This window comes from Hirundo rustica, chromosome 3 (genome assembly GCF_015227805.2).
Source record: "Hirundo rustica isolate bHirRus1 chromosome 3, bHirRus1.pri.v3, whole genome shotgun sequence".
NCBI lineage: Eukaryota > Metazoa > Chordata > Aves > Passeriformes > Hirundinidae > Hirundo > Hirundo rustica.
Genome location: NC_053452.1, coordinates 107,936,771 through 107,961,954, shown reverse-complemented (window position 1 = coordinate 107,961,954; position 25,184 = coordinate 107,936,771). Strand labels below are relative to the sequence as shown.

General features: G+C 37.5%; 1 protein-coding gene across 3 annotated transcripts in view; it reads left to right on the top strand.

Moving 5' to 3' along the window:
• The window catches only part of LDAH (lipid droplet associated hydrolase), a 111,566-nt gene that overhangs the window by 22,910 nt on the left and 63,472 nt on the right, over positions 1 to 25,184 (top strand). For all 3 annotated transcript variants that reach the window (XM_040060208.2, XM_040060209.2, XM_040060210.2), the window contains exons 3-4: positions 8,677 to 8,811; positions 24,311 to 24,480. In XM_040060208.2, coding sequence (XP_039916142.1) covers positions 8,677 to 8,811; positions 24,311 to 24,480 — 305 coding nt within the window. The remainder of the gene's footprint in view (positions 1 to 8,676; positions 8,812 to 24,310; positions 24,481 to 25,184) is intronic.

Sequence of the window (25,184 nt, the reverse complement as noted above, 5' to 3'; positions counted from 1 at the left end):
AAGTACCTCTGATGGGGGCTTGGCACAGTTGAGCTTGTTAAGTTTGAGAAGGCAGGGTAATGACAGGATGGCTGAACGTCCAACTGTGCTTGACAGTGTTTCCCTCCACTAAATCTGGGTGGCAGATGTGACTTACTGAAGTGACTTACTGAGATTTCTCAATCCACAGTCTTCTTTGGGTGTCCTCTCCCTACTAATGAGGCGTTTTCAGCATGGATTCTTCCTGCCTGGCTGTGTGAGCAGCATCAGGGGAGGAAGTGATCCCTCTCCTGCAGCATGCAGTGGCTTGAGTTGGCCAGAGTTATGGAAAAGTTGTGTTCTAGGGTATTTTGCTTGATTTGAAAATTTTAAAAAGGATCTGTTTCTCTTCATGGGTTTCTCTTCTCTTCTCTTGAGGTGGGAGAGAAGAAGAAACTGCTTCATGAAGGACCTACCTATTGTGTAAATCCAGTGTTTGTATGTGCATCATGTACAAATAAAGCATTTAAAGTGTTTAAATTTACAGCAGTAATGTATACATAATGTATACATTATACAGCAGTAGTGTATAATGTACTTTCTTTCTGGGAGCTGATACCAGAAATAACCTGAGCTACTGTGAATTTTCCTTGTTATTTAATATTTTGACTTAGTTGTATCTGAAAGGAATTAAAAATAAAAATCCTCTTTCAGATTCTAGTTAACGCATGGCCTTATTTCTATCCAATAGTAACTCTTACAGATCACTGAATCTATAATAGAAATAAATATGACCTATTATGTTCAATATCTGGATTATGGAGAACAGTACGACCAGAAACTCGGTCATAACTCTTGCTCTTGTTTTCCTATTATGAGCATGATGGAAGAATTTGATCATTGTCCTGATTTCAGTTTTGAAAACAAACCTTGATTATCCTTTTTTGGATTAAAAACTCTCATAAGAATAAGTAAATACATAGTGACACATAAATACTGTCTTTCATCTTTAAGTTTTATATATTTTATATCCATTATCACAGCCTTCTCTTAAGAGGCAGAAACTCTTCACAATAGATCTTGAATGGGTGAATGAATGTGCTTGTGAAGTGACTTGTATTTTGTGTTTTCCTGAAAAAAGTGTTTCAGTTAAAGTCTTCATGGCCACGTCTATTTAGGACCAGTATTAATACCCCAACTACAAGGCCTTTTTCCTCAGTCAGGAATACAGTGGTGTCAATGCAAAGAGTCTTTGCCTAAGGTTGTGAATTGTTAAATCTTTGTTTATTTGTGTTCAGAACAGTCTGTTCTTTTATCTTGCATTTCTGAAGACTCAAGGCAGATGCAAATGCAAAATTCATTTACAAAATCAGCTTAGACTGTAGGTTTCAAATGCAACTTTCTTGAAATTTCAGTATACAAAAATTGCAGAAATACATTTTCAGCCTTTTTATCTGAAATTAACTGTCTTGGTGTTCTTTGTTGCTATTTATTTCCTGTCTCTTACTACCTTGATAAAAACAAAACAAGCAATAGCCAAACTTAATAACCTGAAAGCACCCAAACATGTCTATTTTTTAATTTTTTTTTAATTCTTGCCAGTAGTACAGCATAGGAAAATCTGATACAGATTTTAAAATATTCTTTCTGGTGCCTTTTGAGTGTATTGTTTGTTTTCTCCTTGTATATTATTCAAAAGTGATCAAATTTTCAGAGCTGTGTATCTGCATAAAACAAATAAATTGTGGTTATCTTGGGTTTGAATTACTTATTTTCCTGTCTTTGTCTTTTTCCTGCTGCTGTTTTCTCATCAGGGTTGTGTTATTCAGATATTTCGTAGGCTTTCTTGTGTAACCATTTGACATCAAGTCTCATGTTCCTCTTCATGCACTTCCTTTGTTCTCTCTCTTAATTTCAGAAGGAGGTTTGTTTTCTTCTGGTCCAGTGCTGCTTCAGACCACGAAGCTGGCTGAAAAATTCCCGCTGGGACTTCTAGACCCAGCACAGATCTCGCAGTTGCCTCTCTGCCAGCATTTGTTGTAGGATGGATTGGATCAGACCAACCACCTTTGGGATGTTAAAAGTAGTTACGTCTGTTTTCGTCTGCTTAAGAGACTTAAGTGTATGTGTAGGTGTGTACTAGGAGATCTAACTGACTGTTTTAATTTTTCATTTACTATGGGGAAAATGGCACAACAATTGTTTAATTGTAAGCACTAGGAAATCCTCGGTTCTACCATTGAAGTGTTAAAAATTAGGTATTCCCTTGGGAACTCAATTATTTCAGTTTTATGTCTCAGTTTTAACTCCATTCCAAGAAACATCAATTTACAGACACATTAAAAAAAAAATTAAAATCTAGGCTTCTTTTGTATTTATGTACCTCTTTTGGTTGAGCTAGCAGAAGTAACTACTGAAATACATTTGTGAACTTCATAACTCTTGCAATAGTGCTTAATTACAAAGTCCAGTAGGTTTGCAGTGGATGAAATCAGCATTTTGGACTTCATATCTTAACTGCCTGGATTGATGCTGTTAATTATTCCCATAGGAAAACCAGCATATACTGTCACAATTTTTAGCCAGTAATTTTAATTCACAGGCTTCAGGCACTCTTGTCACGTGGGCAAAAACAGCTGTATTAGGTTAATTCAGGTTTATCAGACTGTCTGTGGGATTTCTTTAGAGGTGAATAAACCTACGTTTATCCTAAAGGTGAAACAGCATTAGAGAACAACAGACAAGCTTGTTGGCTTTGCAAAATATATACTAAGAATGCAAATGATAAAATCCCATATGTAAATTTTATAGCTGTGTCAAACTAATAACAGTATATGTGTGTATGTATATGTAGGGAAAAAATGTGAAATGTTCTTGAAAAACCTCTCTAATAAGCTGTGTTACAGACACCTGGCTGAGTCCTTCTGAGATTGCCTATTTTCACAACCCAAGCAAGTATCTTAAGGTGCTTTCCAGCCAAATTCATGATTCCAGAGTTAGAGAGGATCAAACAGAGATTTCACATGTATTTCTGTATAATGTCCTTGTAATGTTTTGCTCCTTGGCTGATGCTGCTCCCCTAGAGTTGGGACTATAAAGGGATACAGGACAAAGAATGCCAGTCCCTGAGACGTGCAGACAGGTGAAAGCTTCATTGACGTGAGTTTATGATGGTCACTCAAATGTTATTTGACATGTTTTATATGAAATCCCTCGACCTTGCGTGTCAGAGAGACCTGTGTGTTGCCTTTTAAGGCCTGATCACCAGCCACGGTGTCAGATTCTGCAGTTTTCTCCCAAGTGTGAGAACATCATTGTGTTTTTTGCATGCACCATTTAAATTCTTCTGACATCTGCGTGGGCTGCTTTCCATTCATTAACATAGGGGAGTTGCATCTTCTTCCATGGTGGCTGGTCAGATGCCAAAGGCAGATTAAGTTTCCTTGAGCAAGGAACTTGCCACTGAGGCTCTTGAAGCTGGAGCTGGGAGCTTTGGCAAGCTCTGTGAAGAGGCAGTGAGAATCATCGCCACAAAAATGATTTTTATGTGTCCTGCTGTGCACCCCTGGATTTCAAATTTGATTTATGGCTGCTCTTTTTTTTTGGGGGGGGGTGTTGTTTTTGTTTTGTTTTGTCTTTCTGTTTTTAGAAGCTGCATTTGTTTTATAGGCGACTATAATGTAAATACTGCGGCATACATTTAATTCTGAAACTGTGAATTATTTCTAAAATTATACTTATGGCAATTGCTGGCATATTTTCCAGTTCCTCAAAGTTCTCTGTAAACCCACTGCTGGCTGTGTATTTCCCTTCTCGTATTCATGCCTTTATTCTTTATGGTCCTGCTGAGGTCCCAGAGCAAGCAAAAAGCATCTGCTGGAGAAGTGCATAAAGCACCACGGCTCAGTGCCAGCTCCTTCTCCCATAGATGGTCAAGCTCCTGGAGACACAAGTGGAATCACTGGAGAATGTCTCACAGGATAGTGCGTGGAACCCAAACGCTTGTTTCAAAGAAACCTTGTCATTGTCTGGGATGACTTAGTTACCTGTCAATTTTTTATTGACTCCCCACCACTCCTGGCTTTTACAATATACTGCTTAAATAAATCTTTCTCAATTCAGCTATCCCTTCCAGAACTGCTAAAAAATACGTAATTTCATGTTTGGGTCACAATTTCTTTTGAGTAAGCTGTATATGTTTTTGACTTATATTTTTCTGGACAGAAGGCTTCTTTCCTGTTTTGTTGAATATCTTCACTTCTAACCTGGAACATTTTTTGCATGGGGTTATCTAATGCTAGTGTTCTCTCAATTATGGTTTCCATTTGACATGAATGTGTTCTGTTGCTGAAGAATTCAAAATGCTTGACAATTTGTAAGCCATAAAAGCTGTCATTGTTTGTGAGGAGTGGCTATGGTCTGTGACTTTTTAAGTGAGCATGATGTGTTTGTCATTTTCCATTCATAATTAAACTGATTGAGTTGCACTGATGATGTGCTGTATATAAGTTTAAATTTATCAAGTCTGAATAATTTCTCTTGTGGAAGGGCAGCATCTCAAATACTAGTATTTAATTTTAAGACAGGCCAAGTTTGACTTTATGATGTATTGTATAGGAAATCATGTGAAATCAGGATAAAGGTTATTCTTTAGCAGTGATATCCTGGGGTAAATATTCTGTTTGTACAAGTTGTTCTGTCTTCACTGCTTAAGTGTCTTACTGAGGAAGCAGATGGCATTTAAAATCTTGATTTGATGGAAAAAGCATTAACAGGAAAATGTTTGAAAGTGAAAGGTAGGCAAATGCATCTTTATAAGTAACGTTCATATCTCTACTTATACGGATGACTAAATAGTAGTAGTTCTAGTTCTTAGAAGCCTGTATCTGCAGTATATAGAAGTGGATAATATTTACCTCCTAAAATAGCTCCAAGTTCCACCTCTGCACTCTAGGTTGTTCTGTACCATGTTGTGTTAGTTGTGGGTGGAACAGATCAGAAAAAGAGGCAGTGGATTCCCATCTTCAAATTAAAAGTGGAAAGAATTTGAGCTTAATGTAGAATAGCTGGGTGAAATGTCATGTATTACTGAGAAAAACAGGGAGTGTGGTAGGAGTCCTTTGGTTATTGCACCTTATGGGTACATCAGACATAGTGTTCTCATTCACTGTATAAATTGTCCCTTTGACACACTCTTTCCATGAAATGCTTAGAAATCTTTTTCAAATTAGACAAATCTGCAGTGTATTACAGTCTTGTGTCTTTTTCTGTTATGGTCACCATTTACAGCTATTGTTTAAAAGACTTCTGTTAGCAACATAAATGCTGTTGAAAATTAAGCACAGTTGAGAGTAACTGCTTAAGATGTGCTTCATGGTTTGGATGACTGCAATTTGAGATTTGTTGGCATGCATGAATGATTCAGCTGCCCTGAGGTGTCTAAGGATTGATGTGGTATTCAAATAATTGGAGTAACCTTCAAATCATGGAGGTTAATGCTGCATTTACTTATGGTTTCCATTTTTTGACACTTAGTTGCTGAGTGATAGAGCATGGGCAGCTCTGGTTTACTGTACTGGGAAATCCTTAAAAAGCACAATTGAGCACTCTGTTGCCTGGGTGCCCTTGTGATTAACCTGGTAGTTCTTTATCTATAAAATGAAATAATTTAATTTAACACATTTCAGTACAAAGATCAGTTTAAAACGTTATTGATCATAGACTGCTTTACTTACTAAGTCCCAGTTATTTCTGTTAGTTGTTACTATTACTCTGTTGTATGAAAAAAAAAATTAAATCAGTCCAGATTTTTTTGTTTCCTCCCCATAAAGTATTTTGACAGATAGCAGCTCAATTAAAAACATATAAAATTACTTTGAAGACGTGAGATATACATTCTTTGCTCATAAATATTGTAGATGCCAGCTTTCAAGAGCAGGGACTGCATTTACTTAAGTCAGGACAAATCTGGAATAACTGCATTGGAACTACAAGTTCAATAAAGAATAAATTTATAGCTGCTTTACACGTGGTGATTTCTCTGTAGAAATTTTTGCTGTTAAAATTCTTGTTGATTTTCATTCCCCTGTGTGCCAGCAGTTCTCATTCATACCCCTTGAAGGCATTTTGAAATGCCAGTAGCAGTTCTAACAGCTCAGACCTCTCATCATATCTCTTACCATGGGCATATGCTTATGAGGACTGGGGAAATGAGGTTTCTTTTGCATTTATGGATTTTCTCTTTTGCCTGCCTAAAATACACACCACATATATCATAGGATAAAAGTCCCCTTTCACTGAAACAAGTATTAGTTTCTTAGGCTTTGTATAATATTTAATGCAAAGCCTCACTGTTCTTAAACAGGTCTTACCTGACTGTTCTTCAGCTGGTGACCAAATCCTGAGCAGATTTTGTGTGTCAGGTTCACCTGGCTGATGATGGGAAAGAGCACCAAAATGTCTAAGCTTCTGTCATTTCTCCTCCATCTTGTTCTGCATTATTAAAGGAGGGAAAGGTGTAAAGAAAAAATGCTGTGATTGAGATTAATTTTGTGATTCCTTGATCTCAAAACTCTTGATGGTGTTACATTCCAGGGTAAAACATAAGGCAAGACATTGTGATAATTTGTACTACAAAAGACACAGTTGATTTTGGATTGCTGCTACTTTTTACTTCAGCCTTGCTGAAAGACAGATTTCGTCTATGTAACATCAATCGAATGAACTTGACAGATGATGTCAAGATTATGTATTATTGTCTCTGGGGCCTTTATGTTATATATGATATATGAAACTGTGATGCAATTGTATGGATGTGTGACTTTAAATTGTTTTCCTGGAAGTCAACTTGCACAAATTCAGTCATGTGTTCTGGAGTTTTTACAAAACAACAGTTTCTTTTTTTAAAGTTTCCTTTAATGACAAGCTTACAAAGAGATGCTTAGAAATATGTAAAAGCTGATGGTGATGTTTTGAGTTTGGGGATTTCCCCCCCCCCCGCCCCCCATCTGTGTAGTACAGTAAAAATAATGTTTTTCTAAGATCACTAGTTTTATTAAGATTTAAACCCCCCCAGAGACACTTACTACATGTAAGTGAGGGATGAAGTGTGTGAGATGCATTAACCTGGAAGGAAAGGCTCCTTTCCTGTGCTCATGCATCATCCCAGAGTGAGCCATGGTATCACCTTCCTCACACGTGGCTCTGCTCTGGGTGGCTGTGGGTGCCTTGGTGGCACTGGGCTGAGGGATCCTCTTGGGAGAGCAGTGAACTTACTGTGTGCTACCTGAAGAGCAAAAGGGTGGAAGTAAAAGAAGAAAATACAAAAATACCCACTACAGAAAGAGGGGAGGTGGAATTACCCTTGTTTTTGTTTCCATGCACCGTTTTCTTAGGTACTGTTTTGATTATAGGTCTAATTCTTCTCTGTCATTATCAGTACTTACACAGCTCAGCCTCTGTTATTACAATCAGACTGATACAGAGGAGTTGATAAAATTTTAATGAAGGCTTTTTTGTTTTTTGATACACTGGTGTTATTTTGGAATGTCTTTGTCTTAAAAAATGACAGCCTTTTTGCACAATACTGCTCCTGCTGCCTTTTGCTGTTGATGATATCCAAACTAAGAATTGCGTGATGTGGGAGTTGAAAGACACATAACTGAGCAGTCCCAACTGTGATGGTGAGCTTTGCTGGTGTCTAAATGATAATAAAAAATAGGTGTAACTACTCTGGAAAGTCAATAAATCAATAGGAATTATATGTTCTTATGTCTGTGTGGAATTTTTATGCATCGTATAAATTGAAATTAGGAAAGTTCTGCTTCATCTTCATATGGATGTCCTCTCCAATTTATATCACTAGTGGTATCCAAAAGAGAAAAAAGGAGGAACAGAGTATAGCGTTTTGTTTGGCAATACAGGGATCTCTTTCACAGATGTACTTTTATCTTTGAGACAGTATTTCAGTTTCCACTTCAGCGATGGTATATGACTGTTGATATTTTCAATGTTTAACAGTGGATTTTAGAGCAGGGTGGTCTGAATTCCCAGGGCAATCCATGTCCATTCAGACACCAGCCTTTTCTGAGAAGTCCTCAAATCTGCTGGGACACAAGGAGGGAGGACAGATTCTCCCGTGGCTCTAGAGCACAGGAATTGAAAAGGAAAGAGCTTCTCCATTGAAGCTCTTGAAGAAAATGAAATTGCAAGCAGGAGAAGATTCATTTGGTCCAATTTGTTTTAAATAAATTCATCCTTTCTTTTAGGGTCAGGACAGCCTTTTTGTATAGTAGGAATTTCACATACCTATTTTGAAGTGGTAACACTGAGATATTTGGAGAGCAGACATCTGGATCAAGTGATACGTGCTGTATACTTTGTGATGCTTTAATATCACATTCTCGTAACTTGATGGGATAGATAAGCAAGCTAGTTGACTTCTGATGGAAGATGTTTTCACTTGCGTTTGACTTCAATTTTAGGTTTTGCAATTTCAAAGTAAATCTGTAAAATGTTTCCCATGAGTGCCATTGGTCAGTGGAATTAAACAAGTTGAATAGCATAGCCCATAACATTGGGGAAATAAAAACTAGGAATGTACTAGAGAAAACACATTAACAAATTGCTGTGTAATGCTCTTTAGTTTGTTTTGAAGCAGATTGCTTGCTGTTGGAAGGTGAATATTGACTGGGCTTGTATGTTTTGTTTTTTTGGCAGGTAATCCTGGACTGGCAGGTTATTACAGGACCTTTATACAGGCCCTTTATTGTGGACTGAACCAGCAATATCCTGTCTGGGTTGTGAGCCATGCTGGACACTGTAAACCTCCGAGTGGGATGGAAATGATAGAAGGTACGATACTGTAACTCGTGCATGCAATTGTTTGTACCCTTCTGGTTTCAATGGCAAAACTTGTGCCTATTGAAAACAGTTTGATATGAATTTTAAATGTCTCCATTGTATTTCCACAGAACAATTTTCACAGCTGTATGAGATGAGAAGTTAATGAAGTATTTTAGGTAAATTAGATTTGCCAGACAAATATGTGCTATTAAGAGAATAAGAGAGTTTACTGTTGGCAGTCGTTAGAGACACGTTGCAGTGAAGATCTAGAATGTGTTTATGTTGAGAAGAGTAGATTAGAAAAGTACATTTTTAAACTGAATGTCCAATTCAGAGATTGAGGATGTTAGGAGAGATTTATGTATCCCCGAATTTAAAAATAGCTGTACTAAATCAGTGAATTTCCTGGAAACAAGTACGTCTTTCTGAGACTGGGGGATGGGATGTTTGCAGGGGAGAGGTTGCTTGTGTATCTGTTAGCAGTCTTTTGACATGCATATCTCCAGCAAGAGATGGTGCTCCAAGCATTGTCACATGGGAGGAGCCAGCAGTGAATCCTGTCCTGAAAGCTGATTAATGTTGGCAATCCTCTGGGCTTGGTCAAGCTGCAGTGATGTAGCAGTAAATCAGTGGTTTTGATATTTTCTTCCCCTATCACACTGTGTAAACACCCCACTTTAGAGACCACTGATTTAGAGTGCAAGCATTTAAATTGTACACTTGACTTATGAATGATGCTGCTGTAAAAGGGTCTAAAATGTAGCAAACTACTTAGGAATAATATGCCTGATTACATTTAGTTCAAGTAGATTTTGAAAGTCTCATAAAGACTAAAGCAAGTTTTCCAACAGCAGCCATCAATCACAGACCAGTTCCTAATTGACTGGAGGGATATTACTTAGCAATTTGGAAACTGAACAAAGCTACACCCTTCATTTCTACTTCTGTGTGATATCCTTCTATTTAGAGAACTATTGCAATCTCTGCTCCACAGAGACACACACCATTAATTGAACATTTCACTGCTGTAATTCTGCTCCCAGTAATCAATCCACTGTGCAAAACTATTTGAAACTTAATTTTACTCACTGAATACAATACAAAAGCCTCAATTTCAATGTACTTCTCCTCAGCTTTTAAAAAGACATTTGAACACTGCTGTGTTGAACACTGTGAATGTAAAAGAGGACAACAGCAATCCTTAGATGTAGGCAAAATTACAAAAAGGAGAGCAGATTTTTAGTTCTCTCTTATTTTGTTTAAAATTAGCATAAAACATATGCATGGATAGCAGGTGTACATACATAGCCATGTTTTAAAGTGTTTTAATTCTGTAGGCATCTGCAGTGGCTTGATGAGAAATAAGAAATAGACCATCTCAGACAGAAATAAATGTAGCATTATGGAATCATTATGTTTGAAAAAGACCATCAAGATCAAGTCCAAGGCAACCAAAACCCCCATACCAACTAAACTATATCACGTGCCACATCTGCTTGTTTTTTGAGCACTTTGAAGGATGATGGTTCCGCCACTTCCCTGGGCAGCCTGTTCCAATGCTTAAACATTCTCAGGGAAGAAATTTTTCCCAGTGTCCAACCTGAACCTTTCTTGGCACAATTGGAGGTCATTTCCCTTGTTGTATCTTGTTACCTGGAAGAGACCAACCCCTGACTGGCTACAGCCTCTTTTCAGGTAGTTGTAGAGAGCAATAACGTCTTCCCTGAACTTCTTTTTTTGAAGCTGAACAGCCCCAGCTCCCTAAGCTGCTCCTCATCAGATGTGCTCTTGACCCTTCCCTAGCTCATTGCTTTTCTCTGGACACACTCCCAACACCTCAATGTGCTTTAAGAAGATTGAAGGCCTGCTTTTGTTTGTCCTTAGAGCTGCCAATAAAATGCTTTTGGTAGCAAAGTAATACTGAGAGTAAAGAAAAATGAAATCAGAATTAAATTATTATTTTATTTGTCCTAATAGTCTGTGTTTGCCAAGTGCTACAGAAGTACGGAATCCTGTGATTCATATCTTAATCAACTACAGAGACACAATTGATATATTAAAATATCATATACCTAATAAGTAGCTAGTTAGCATTCATGACTTAATGATACAGTATTTCATCAAATGATGAATTATATTCAAGATTAATCTCTAGAATTTTATAAACTGTACAGGTGAGTATTGAGCTATACACAGTCAAATCAGCAAGGCATGTTTTTCCTTCTGAATGACAGGAAATTTTGAGTGGTATTCTTAATAATCAATTTACAAAATAAATTTCTGATTTGATCTTTTACGTTCTGTGGACTGTAAAAGATAACACCGTGTCCTTGAAATCTGATAAACTAGCCTTAGTTTACGGTTGTTGGTGAAAAAAGATAGATAATGATGGATTTCTAGTTCGTCAAAAGAGTGTTTACACTGCTTTTTCTTTACACAGGGGGAGTAGGGCCTTCAGACCATTTTGAAACTGAATTACATCCTAAGAAGCAGTATGGGAAAAGCAGGGAAGTGGTGAAGGAATAATAAATTATCTGTGAAAACATTGATTATGTGAACCCAAAATGTTAATGTACCATCAGCATGAAGTTTTGAACTGAAATGAAGTTGTGCATTAAAAAAAAATAAATTCTAGCATTACAGGAAAATTTGGAAGTGGTGTGTAGCTTAAATTTATTTGATATATTGCTTCTTGGCTGTTACAATTCACCTGAATGGAGTTTGCTTTTGCAGCCCTCTGGCTTCTAATGAAACTGCAGAACTGGCTATGAGTGAAGAGTCTGCCTCTAGCTCAAGCGATATAAATCCAGCAAAAATGACTGAAGTTGTTTGGGTAAAATTGATTTTATACTTCAGCAAGTTAATAATCTTGTTAATTGCTGGGTAGTTGTCCACCAAATGACAGACAGAAGTGTGGGCATGATTAGCAGATGTGAGCCATAAGTTTTTACCATCATGATATACTATGCAGGAAGGAGCCTAAAATAGTAGCCTGATCAAGACAAAGAGTGTGGTGTTCTATAATAGGAGGGTTACAAGTTATTTAGGACAGCGAATACCAAACTGTGATCTGGCTGATCAAATGCAGTTGGCACTCTCACTGCTTTCCACTTACAAAGTGGATGAATAGTAACTAAGAATTCTTTTCCAATAACACTTCTGTGTAGGCATTTGCTGCAGTGCCCTTGGAGATGTTGTGCCACCTTGAATGTGTGGTGCTGGCAAGGAGTGGGACTGTGGTCTGCACTGCTGCAAACAGGAGAGGAGATGGTCATGGAAGTTGGGTGTTCAAGGATGTCCTAAAAACAGGGATTTCTCCTTATTGTTGTGTATCACAGAATTACAGAATGGCCTGGGTTGGAAGGAAGCTTAAATATAATTTATTTCCAACCCCCCTGTCGTGGACACAGACACCTTTCATTAGACCAGGTTGTTCACAGTTCCATCCAGCCTGGCCTGGAAGTTAAATAGACACAGGTACTCCATGCGTTTGGTGATTTTTGCTGACTAGTGACTCATTTATTTTAAGTAGAATAGATGGCCTTAGCAATTGCTGCTGATGAAAAATACCTACATTGCTGAATCAGGTGGATCATAGATACTGGCAGTCGCCTTGGTCAGTACAAAAACACTTCCGAATTAATCTCTGTCATACTCAGAAGTTTTTTGACCAGCAAATCCTTATCTGTGCTTCAGCCCTGTATGATTGGTTATAACAGCAGATATGTGGCCACACTGAAGTATGCAGTGATAGCTGTGTTTTAAAAGCATTTTTGTCTTGCATATTTATATATACATTGGGAGAAAAACAGTAGGAAGGCAGCTGGGCTGGCATCTCACATGCATACTTTAAGCTTATGCATATACACATTTAATTCACATTACACACATTTAATTCACATTAATTTCTGTAAAATAATTTCAATTTAAACAACATTCTCTGCTTCCTAGGCATTTAAGTTAAAATATCTGAGAGTCACTGAAAGATGAATTATCTTTAATATAAGTCCCTTTGAGGTTTAATCAGTTATATTTCTATATTACATGCCTAGAGAACTCTGTAGTCATGTTTATGGCCCAGAACACATTAAAATTCTGCTTAACTTTAATGCTGATTTATGTGACACGATGTGTCCCAGTCTAGTGATAACACACTGTAGATGCAATAAAAAACCCCAAGTTTTGAGCCTGCCATCCTGGTAGAATTACGCTGGTTTCACAAGTAATTCATACCAAGTGTAGTTTTTTTAATGTATAGGGAGGGGAAGGTCCCTGTTTGCAGAGCTGGCTTTGGCACTGATTAATCAGATGGAGCTCCTTGCATGGTGTTTGTCAGCAGTGGGGGATCCCAGGTCAGGGTGTGCACAGAGGGTCTGGTTGTTTTCACAGGACAGGACAGGAGCTGTCAGCTCACTGCAGTACAGTCCTGCTGCCCCTTGTGATCCAGCAACTGCTGCTGCCCTGAAACCTTATTCCTTCCTTGTCTTGGAAAAGGCAACCTAAGGAAGGAAGCGTGTGTGCATGTGTAAAAGTTATTATGGCCCATTTAAATGTTTTTTGTCTTAGCCTGGTAAGATCTGAATTTTACTGTATAGCTTTAATGCTAAGTGTCTATTTTAAGGAAACAAATGGTCATTTCATGTTACGAACCCACTGGAATGCTTGAAACCTAGATGTGTGAAAAGTAAGCAGCCCTAGGGATGCTGCACTACTCCGTTTACTTCTTTCCTTTAAACCACATTCAGTTAATTATTCATGGAGGTCCCGTAATCATGCCCATAATTATGCAAATACATCCTTAGAGTGAAATCTTGGCATTTGGCATTGACTTTATCAGTCCTGCTTAATTTTAAGCATGTGTTTAAAAGTCTTATTCCATTCAAAATCAAAACTAAGAAAAATAAAATTTTGCCATATATGAAGTATTCCTAAGTTGCTCTGTTTTCTTTTCTGGCCATTCAAAATGTTAACCATTTTAAGTGTTTATATTATCATACTTTAGCAGCCATGTATTTATTTGTAAAGATCACTGAAACACTATTGAGCTCATTTTGGTACCACTTAATGTATCTCTATATCCCCTTGAGTTTGATGGAGTAGTGACTAATTTTTGCTGACATTACAAGGAATGGGACTTTGTCTTTACATTTCTTATGGCTATATAAAATACAGGTTCTCTGCATTCTCTATTTCTTTCAAGATTTTCCACTAATTCTGTTGACATAATATCTATTGGAATATTATTAAAAAATGTCCATATGGAGTGCTTTTTAATCCATTCTAGTACTTTATTCAACTAACTCCTTGGTTAAAAGAATCAGATTTTTTCATCCATACCTACAAATAAGAGTAATATAATTCTGTTTTGAAAGGTTTTGAAAACTTATACAATCTTCTGGATCTTTATACATGAAACAAAACAACAACAACAAAAAATAAAACCAAGAATTTATCCATTAGAGATCACAATGTCTTTACTGCATTCCAGGAAACTTTGGATGTAGGTTTTGAAATTGTTTATGGGTTGTTTTCTGCATTTCATCCCATGACGTAGGTGTGTTCTCCAGCTGATACCACCATTTCTGTTTAGATGCAGGTGGCTTTTAGTGGGGATAAAAAAGTGTTCAAGAATGTGAACTGGATGAAAAGGTAACAGTTACATCTGGTGTCTGAAGGCAGGTCACAGTTCCTTGAGATGAGCAGTGCTGTGATGTTTCAGAGTAGCTTGTTTAAATGTTTACCATACTGTTAAAGGGAAAGTTAAAACATAACATAATTTAATAAACACAGTTATTTACACAATCATGTTATTTTCCCCAGGGAGAATACTTAGGAATCTTTTAATGCAACTCAGTTTCAAACATATTCTTGCATCTGCTAACAGAGTGACAATGAAGTAACCCCCCAGCAGAGAGTAATTGTCAATCGACAAGGTGTAATAGGTCTGGATTTGTTTTTATAGTTGAGTCAAAAATTTGGCTGCAGGAAGGAAAGATGATCAATAGTTTCATTTAGCAATTCTAATTTATAATAGAGAGCTTTGATTTAATTTTAATACCCACAAAACTTGCAACAAATGGTGCAGATTGGTATGGGATCAGTCTAGTGTTTAATGACATTTTTATTTTTAATTGATAGTGATCTATAGTTGTGAGTGAGAAAGAGTGAGAAACCGACAGTAATGCACAACATCATTCCAGATTCTGAAAATAATCAGGTTTGGAACATGGTCCGTTTCTGGTTTTGTTTCAGTTTTAGGAATTTCCATTGCTGTGAGAAGCAGGGTTGGCATTTCAGGGAAATACAGGAAACTGTAAGGCAGAGCGTGCAGAAGCTCTCATATGGCCTCATTCTTAAATAATCAGTAATGAATTACTGTTACTTCTAGTGTATCTTAATCTGTAAGATCTGAGTAGGGGCAGAGTGCTTGGAGAAATTATAAAGAACAAAATGATGTGGTACTGTAGATTCAGGTTGAATGAGGGAATCTCATTGCTGCTTGCTGGATGAAGTTTTTCTTTTTTCTAGTTTTGATACCACATGACTCTACTGTCTTTCTTTAAGATAGTCATATTCTTACCTTTCTAAAGGCTGAATTTGAGGTTTTGTCAGTTAATACATATATTAAAATAATCTAATTTACTACAGTTATTGAATTACTGTTGTGGTTGTGTGACTATTTAGTTGCCAAATAATTTCCCACTGGGTTAAACATTGTAGTAGTTAATTAAAATTCTTGGGGATTTCCATTGTACTGTCACTTTTTTCAGAACAGAACTATGTCTTCAAGCATATTACTACTGAGTTTGCTGTCAGAGACTCCACTGAATTCTGTGCTATAGTTTACATGATTTGGGTGATTTTTCAGGTAATCACAAAGAGGGCAGTATCAGTGGTCCTGAATAAACTTCAGTATGAAACTGCTTGATCATATTTGGAGCTGTTTATGTTTAGAGTGCAGGTAAAACCCATTTGATGTCTTTTTGTATAAATTATACTGTAAAGCCTCAGGCAATTTGAAAGTGTTTAGACTGAGCTGTTGCTTCAATGTCTGCTAATGTAAATGAGTGAGGAAACCAAACTTTTTACAACTGTGACTCTAGAACTGCTTGTGGTGAACTGATTTACTTTCTATGTAGGACCTCTCACATGTGCAAAATGAAGACCAAAAATCCCTTATTCTTCCCCTGCCATGGGCAGAGACACCTTCCATGAGATAAGGCTGCTCAAAGCCCAGTCCAGGCTGTCCTTGAGGGATGGGACATCCACAACTTCTTGGGGCAACACCTGTTCAGTGTCTCACGATCCTCACAGTAAAGAATTTCTTCCTTACACCTGAACTAAACCTTTCCCTCTTCCAGTTTAAAGCCATTTCCCTTTGTCTTATCACTCCATGCCATTGTAAAAGTCCCTCTCCAGCCTCCTTGTAGCCCCTTTAAGTACTCAGTTTTGTACTAGTGACACTTTAGTCTCAATTTCACCTATCAGGTAAAACTCCAAGTAGAATAAAGCCATCACAGTAGTACCTTGGGCAGGTTTCCATGGTTGTGTGCTGGGCAGTTCAGGTAGGTGGCTAAGAAAGAGACCTTTACCATTTTCTTCAGAAAGGTTAAAAAGGAAACTGCCATCTTGGTAACAGAGAATTAATTTTTAAACAGTGTAACAGGACACTGGAGAAGAAAAGATATAAATCAGAATTTAAAGTAGTCATTTCACAAAAATGTGTTTCCTCCCCAAAGATACAAAATTTGCACTGCACAGCATATGCAAATGGTTATTTTAAGCATCAGCAACTGATAAAGAAACCTGCTACATTTATACAAAGTACAAGGTGAAATTCCATTTTCTCTCCTCAGTTTTACCATTGATTTTCATAAATTCGGACTTTTGCATGTTGCTCTTTTGTCCGTTTCTCTTTTGCCAGTGGGGATCAGCGCTGGGAGTCACTGAGCTGTTGTTGGTTCCCTTTGCTGTCAGGTCACACTCCTTGTGTGAAGAGGACCCTAGGCAGAGACTACAAGGCTTTTCAAGGCAGATAGCATTGGCAGTGTTGACTGAGTCCTATGAGGTAGCATTGCAGAATATTTTGCAGACATGCTGTGCTACAGCCCTCAGCACTGCTGGCAGGGGGTTGTGTTCTCTGCTGGCATAAACTGACATAGCTCTTCACAGTCAGTGCTTTGCCGCCAATTTACAGAAGCAGGGATTAGAGAATAATAATTTGAAGGCTTCTTATGATCCATCGGTTTTGAGGGATGCAGAGGAAAGATGGAAAAATGTTAATGCTTGCCTAAGTATATAGTTTACTCCATAAAAAGGATGCTTTTTGTAATTTAGATCTGGGTATTTAGCATTTCTGTGGACAAATGAACATAGAAACCTACGCTTCTCTTTATACTTCTATTGAAACAATGTCATCCAAGATGAATATACACAAGGACAAAGAAAAAGACTAAGTTTGCTGAATGCCATCCTAATGCCTATTATAGGAGCTGGTGAAACAGAAAGTGCATTACAGTTACTTTGGTATTACTCTGAAGAGTCATACTTAGTTGAACATGTCAATTTTGGTTGATAACACGGTACTGATTAAAATTTTGGGATGTATTTTCAAGAAAAAATTGGACTGGCCTAGCAAATTAAAACTTACAGCTTGAATTCAGTAGAAGTGTCAACTCCTTTAGAAAATGTCACCCATCAGTCTGTTCAATCACTGTGAAGTACAGATTCTGTATTGTAACTTGGGCTGTTGTATAGCTGCCTCTCTCAATTCCCTGCTTTTTCCCTTTTCCTTCTCTTAACATCATGGTGTGCACCTTCTCATTTTCTCTTACTTTGAAAATAATTCTTTTTATTTCCTGCCTGTGAAATAACATGGGTTGTCTTCCTTGGCCAGCTGTATTACTCTGCTCCAAACTCTGGCTGGCTCTCCCTTGTTTGCTCTCAGTTCTTCTTTCTCTATTTGTATCTGTTTAAACCTCCCAAAGCCTTGAAGTGCTGTTTTCAATAGGTGTGACTGTTGGACTTGCCTACTGTGGTGCAGCACCTCAGTTGTCATAACCGATGGAATCAATGCCTGTGAAGTGATATTCATCTATTTTTGTTCCCTTCAATACTCACACAATTTCTGCTGTCTTTTCCTTACCATCTATGCTGCATCTACCCATTCTTGGTGATGTGCAGAACATCATTATTCTGGTTTTATTTTGTTGTTAATCTGTATAAAAGCAAGTTTTGTTGAAGTGTGCAGTTTTGTTTGTGTGGACAATTGGAGGGACATTGACTCAGCCTTGCACTTGGCTTCAGTGTGTCCAGAAACATAGCATGGACAATCACCTTCCCATGGACTCAGTCTCTTTGCTTTGCTTTGCTTTGCTCCTTGAGGTCATTTTATGTTGGAAATTCAGATCTGCCCCTATACAGTGATGGGTCTCTTGCCTGTACCCTGCAAAGTGTGGGAAGTTTTAGTAAGTTTGCTTTATAGTTTGTTTTCTCTCTTTATAATTCAATGCTGAGAATTCTTACAGATTGCACTTCCTGCAGTTATTCAGCTTACTGATTGCAAAACGCAGTCATTCAAATACAGAAGTTTTTACCATATACATTATGTAAAACACCCATATGGCATTTGGGCTTTATGCCCAAGTGCTTGGAATGGAGATGTTGATTGGGGTAGAACTGTGTAATAAAACATTTTTAATGGTGTTTGCCTTGCCAAAATTGGAGACAACCAACAAAATTCTGCTTCAGAGTTTGTTCTGTAATTTCATAATTGCTTGTTACTCTGAACAGAGGGAAGCAAGACTGGGAATGTAAAATAAAATAAGTTTCTAAGAGATAATTTTAAAAGTTCGCAGTGCTCCTGTATGCTTTTAATAAAAATCTGGGGTTTAGTACTTGTCATGTTTATTAGTTCATTCTGTCAGACTACACTTGTACTAATTTAATTATAATACAGCTTCCTTTGAAAAACATATTAGGTGTTAAACAAGTGTCCCAGCAATAGGTATGTAGAAAGCAAAGGAAATCAGTAGTTCAATTTGTAAAATAAGGCCTTGTTATTTTTCTAGTAAAGAAAATAATACATATGACCACTTCAGTATCTTGAGTAAATGGTAATTTATTTGTGGAGGATACCTTTACAAAAAGTAATTGCTCCAATAAACACTAATGAGTGGTGTGTTTATCTTAAAAGATGCATGAACAGTTCCTGAGGGTGCTAGGGCCAGACTAAGGTCTAAGGGTTAATCTAAAACACAATACTTTAAGACCTGGTTCTTGGTGTCAGGCGGAGTTCTTCAATATTTAGTTAACATTCTTTCAGGGTTTCCATCCTATTTCTTTGGCATTTTACTGCTTGCTGATACAAATTATCCATGGTTCACTAATCAAATGAAAGACTGAGTGAAACATTCAGGCTTTGAGCACTATGTCTTTAGGAGATGCCCATACCTTAGACCCAGAAACCTTAAGTCTCAATTTTTAAGCTTACAGTCCTATTTAAACACTTTCAAATGACATGGTTCAGTTTTGAGGAATTATTGTCTTTTGCTATGAGAAAAAAAAAAAAAAAGCAATCAAATTATTTATTTAATTTCCAGAATTAGACTTCATATTATGCACTCCATTTTAACAGCTAATCTAAGTAAATCAGTTGTAATTTCTGCCTGTCACTACTTGAAGGAAAAGATAAAAACTTTCCAGGTGTTGCTTCATCTAAACACAACTGACTCAGTCAAAACTACTACTCCTCCCACCAGTGTCTGTCCATGTGTTTGTGGTGTAAAAAGGAGGTGGTATGTAAAGTCTAAAACACTTGCCCCAATATGTTGGTTTTACTTGGGGTATTTGGTGGGGATGCAGAGGAATTTATGTCCCTGAGCTACCCCACTAGTTCAGTGTCCAGGCACTTACTTGTCCTTACCCTGCAAAAGGTCCAGTTCTGAAAATTCTTGACCACACAAGTTTATGGAGGTGCTTGATTGAAGTTTGTCTTTAGATATCCTGCTACCACTTCTTAGAGTCAGTGGTCCATGGAAGAGGAAGATACAGTGCAGATAGACCAGTGGTTTTTACCTCCCTTTCCTTCATACTCAGTCACCTGTTGTGATCAGGGCAGTTCAGTTTGGACATGTAAAACTGTGAAATTTGGGAAGAACAAAGGTGTGCGGAAATTTGAAAGTCCTGTTAGAAAGTCAGGCCTCCAGTATCTTTTTGAATCTTCCAGTAAAAAGAAGTCTATGATTCAGCAGACTTTTTAATGAAAGGCCAACTTTTATGAATTGGCAGCCTAAAGTCTGCTCATATAACTGCTGTGCTTTTTTCCTGCGTAAGAATTTCCCTTGCATACAGAGCAGAAAAACAAACAAACACAATTCTCTGTTATTTCCCTGAAAACCAAAGTCCGCTTTCCTAGCAAGATTAACCTGTCAAGTAATCTTAGAGCAAACACTTTTTTTTGATCTATCATTGTTTTTTGCCTGTAGTTTTAGCAGAGGTTAGAAAAAGAGATTCATTAAAGTGATGGTGCGTTTGTTTTTCCAAAAGCACATCAGAAAATTAATGCTTTGCCAAAAAAAATAAAGAAAATACAGTATTTCTTTTAATACACCAGTTAAATAAAGTCTTAAAATCATGTCTTGGCCCAGATAGGATGTTTGTAGCATAAGTACAAGTCATATAATTTCTACTATCTGAAAACTGCTTAAATGAGCTCTCCTTCAGCCATGGCATGTATTCCACACCTGAAGTGAAGTCACTCTGGTCCCTTCTTTGATGTAGAGCCATTGGAGTGCTGACTGCCAGTGTGTTTGTGCAAGTCTGTTTGCTTATACAAAGAACCCATTTAAGCTTCTCCACCCAAGAAGTTCGTGTTGATTTTGGATAATCCCTGGGCAATTTTATTCTCTAAAATAAGTAAATAAATCTTTCAGACATGTGATGCAGCTCAGCTCTCGCACATTTTGGACTATTAGAAGTGTAGCATTTGTGTTGGGGAGATATGAAGTGACACGAGGCGTGGGCAATTTTATATTTGTCCAGATGTCAAATAGGATTTCTAATTCAGTAGAGGGTTACGTGACACTGGAGCTTCACCTGAGGACTGTGGGGTTGGTCCATGATGAGAATTCTCTATGGGGATTACCAGACCCCACACTGCATGCTCCTTCCCCAGTGTGACTTCTCTAGGAATAGTGCCAAGGTGATTGGGTTTGGCAATAAACCACTATTTCAGAAGAAAAGGAAAAATTGTACTAAACAGCTGAAACAATTCTCTGGGGTCAGCCCCAGCTGTCAGGACTCGCTTGCAGGCTCAGAGAGGTTCTCTGTGTGTGCAACACAGGCCAGTAGCTGAAGGAATCAGAGCATCCTTGCTCTGAGTGTGTGAGCAGGGCTGCACTGAGGCTGATTTGGCCCACAGCAGAACGACTGTCCGTGATCATCATCAATCACAACTGACCCGTCCAATTAAAAATCGCTTCTGCAGGCTCAACTCTCCCTGGCTCCCTTAAGGAAACACTGGTGCACAGGCTTCAGTTGAGTGTTCTCAAGTCTGGCCAAATGCAAGGGGAAAAAGCCATTGTTTTCACTTTATTCTCAATCCCCAGCCATGTCCTTCCTCAGGGTTATTGCTCTGGCAACACAGCTGGTTCTGAACATTTCTACTGAAGTCAATAGCTTTGGGTATGTTGGCCAGAATGTCTAAACTGCTATTTATTAGGTAAACAAACATTAAATTAGGTATTTAATGTCTTAACTAATTAACTGTATTTGTCTAACGTAGTTATCTAGACTTGGAAAATATTGAGATGGGCCTAGACTGTCTCTGCTGTGCTATTTATTAATTTCATGGCAGCAGTCTTCAGCAGCTCTTTTAGCAGATGCTGAATTCATGTATGGAAAAACCATTGACCACATGAGACTGAATAATACAAATAAAAATTGGTCTTGTTTCCTGCTTGGTTTCTGGGGTCTTGTGAACCACAAAATGTTCTCTAGAAGACTTATACAGCTACTTTGTCTCCTTTTCCCTTGCTCTAACTGGAAAAATAAGCTGAAAACACTTATTTTCAAGAATTGAAATGAAATGTAAAACATTAAAAGATGTGCCGATAAGCTACTGAGATGGCAGTGCCTGAGTAAAACAGTACAGAAGTTATAGCAAATGTTTACAGGGGACAATTGACTCACTCAACCCAACACTATATATGTTACCAACACATATATATTATAACATATGTTGTAATACATATTTACCCAATATAACTTACTCTTTCACTTGTTGCCATATCCAGTGGGCCATCATATTTCTACTATGCTGGTGGGTTTTAGAGTAATTAGAGTTGGGATGTAGACAACCTATTCCTGCATAAGGCTGAACTGCTATGTAATTTAACATAGGAAAGGCAATTATGCTAAAAATAGAAACTAAATTTAAAAACAATGTTTTTGCCTTAGGCTTTTTTTAGCGTTTTGGAAAATAGAACAAACTCTTTGTTTTCTATTACATGTAGAAAGCCTAATAAACAAAATATCATTTCTCATCTAATTTTGCATTCCTTGGGTGTGTTTTGGTAAACCCTTTTTCGTTCTGAGTAAATTGCTCTAGATTACGCTGGGAGAGGATCATTGGTAGTTTTAGCAGAAATATTAGTTTAACTGAAAAACAACTTTTTTGGACTTTGATAGTAACTATTTAAACTCAGAAAAGATCCATCTTAAACAATTATTTTGCTTCTAAAGGTTATATTTCATACAGATAATCAAAAAAGTATTGTAGTGCCACTTGGGCTACCAATTAATTCTGTTACTATCAACTTCCCAGTAACTTCACTACAGCAGTGTTAATAATCTATAGTATTTGAAGTTGCTGTCCAGTTGCCACAAAATTTACTGTGTGCGAATTAAAACACTGACAGCCATAATTTAATAAATGCTGTTCACAGTCATATGTGGTTTACTCAGTTACCTCTTTCCTCAAGCAGGTGCAGAACAATCTGAAACAACTACGATTCTGACTTTCTCTTGCAGTCTCTTTCAATGCATTTCAGTGTTTTTAATGTATTTATCTTTACAGTGTCTTTGCCTGATGGACACTTTTTTCCACATTATTTTTCACACAGGGAACAGTTGCAGAGCTCATCAAAAGATACAAAGTGAGAAGTTAAACGCCTCACTGGATCAGTTAGGCCTGTGTGTGCACTCTGTTAGCTGCTCCTGAGTTGTTAGAGGTGGGTGGCTTTTGCCAGGAACCTAGGAGCCATTTGAAGGACCATGGCTCAGTAACGAGCTGGTCCCTATTGTGTAGCCAAATTCTGCTGCCAGGAGGTTTGGCTTACTTAAGGCTAAAACTGCACTGCAAGTAAGCCTGTAAGGAGCATGAAAGATCAGAGGTTTAATCTGTGGTATGAAACTGAATCCTGAGATAATAGCACAGATTTAAGAGATTAAGTGATAATAGTACTACTCCATCTCATCTAGATAAGCTAGGGACATGCATTATTTCATTCTTTATTTTATTTTTCTTTTTAGAATTTCTTCTTAAAATCATGTCAGTAGAGTAGTCCAGCATACACTGGAGTGGTATATCCTTAACTTAGTGTTTAGTTTAGTGGGTAAAGCACTTTTCTAGTAAATGAAAGAGCTGTGAACCCTGTTAGACTGGGGAACTTCAGATACACATCACCCTTGTAATAAGGAAGTTAAAGATGCCTGAATTGCTGTATATTCTTACAGACACCAGTTCAGTTTTGTCTTGTTGACTGACCGGGGAGCAAAGAGCCAAGCCCTCATCATAAGGGATTGCCCAAGCTCCTTTAGAAGGTCCCTGGCAAAACAGGAATGAAACTGTACAGTAATCTAGAATCATGAAGCTCTAACTTAATTTTCTTCTTTGCAGCTGAATTAACAATGATAAGAACCTACATTAACAGGGATATTTTATGCAGGTACTAGTGTTCTGTGTTGATACATAGGCATTTCCTATTTTTCCTCCTTCCATGGGTCATTTTTCTGCATCTTTAAGACGGGAGATTTTTAATATCTGAAGGTTGCTAGTGCATGATGACATATGTTGTCATGATGTCATGATGACAGCTTGTCTGCTGTGAGGAGGGACTCATTCCTGGGCAGTATTGCTGTTGTAGGTCCTGATCTCTCAATGTAAAGCTGGATTGATTTAAGCTGATCCGATGCCCTGAGTTTGGTCTTGTTCTTAATGATGTGCTACAAAATCTCCATGTGTTTATGTATTCTATGCTGGTTCCCAAGCTACACATAAGGCTTTACATGCCGATATGATTTATCAGTCAATATTTTCCAGTGTTGGTAACTGAAAATTAATTTTTTAAGCCTGGTGAGGGGTTTTTTTGTGTGTTTGGTTTATTTGGGTTTTTTAAAATTAATACATGTTTTGATTTCAGTTTTTTACAAAGAAGTGGGGGAAAAAAAAGACATGCCTGAAATATCTTTCACTGAACCAAAGGACTTGCTTTCTTTTATGTTTCAGACACAGATATTAAGGAGCTAGAGGATGTTTTTGGACTTAACGGACAGGTAGAGCATAAGCTGAACTTCCTCAAAAAGAATGTATCGAAAGATATAAAGCTGGTACTGATTGCTCATTCTATTGGTTGCTACATCACCCTGGAGATGATGAAACGAGCATCAGAACTTCAGGTACATGAACCTTCTTGAATGGGAGTTGCTTAATTTGCAAAACAGTGCATGTGCTCAGCCTATGGGTAATGCTATGTATTTCCTGTGGAAACTTTATTCTGTTATACACGAACAAAAAAAAATGGCTTGATCCTAGTAACATGTAATAAAGCAGATTGATGTAATTCTGAGTCTGAATTTGGATCTTTAATGCCTTTGGAATATAAATAATTAATAATGGTGAGAAATATATTTATGACTTCCTTGTTCTCACCTTTAAATAATTTATAGGGAAATCACTACATATTTGGCAGTTCCATTATGTATTACACCAAAAACTAAGACTGGTTGTGATTTTTATAGTGGTTTCTTATCTTGAGGCGAACAGATTTCTGGTTAAACATGGGAAAATGTAAGGGAATGAACAGCATTATAAATTGTGAGGAGTACTACTACGAAAGACATTAATATTAAAATTCAATACAACTATCACTGCTTCTGCAACTCAGTCTTGGTTTGTGTAACTCAATTGAGTGTGGGAGCTGTTACTGCATGTTGTCTATGTCTGAATGTTTTTCTTTGTCACAGTGAAGCAGTAAGAAGGTTGAAGCAGGACCATATCCTTGCCCTCTGTAAATGGCAAACTGTGCCCAGTAATAACTCAGTCTGTTAGTGGCTGATAAGTGGAGAATAGGGAATTTTTATTCTTAAACATTCACCCTTAC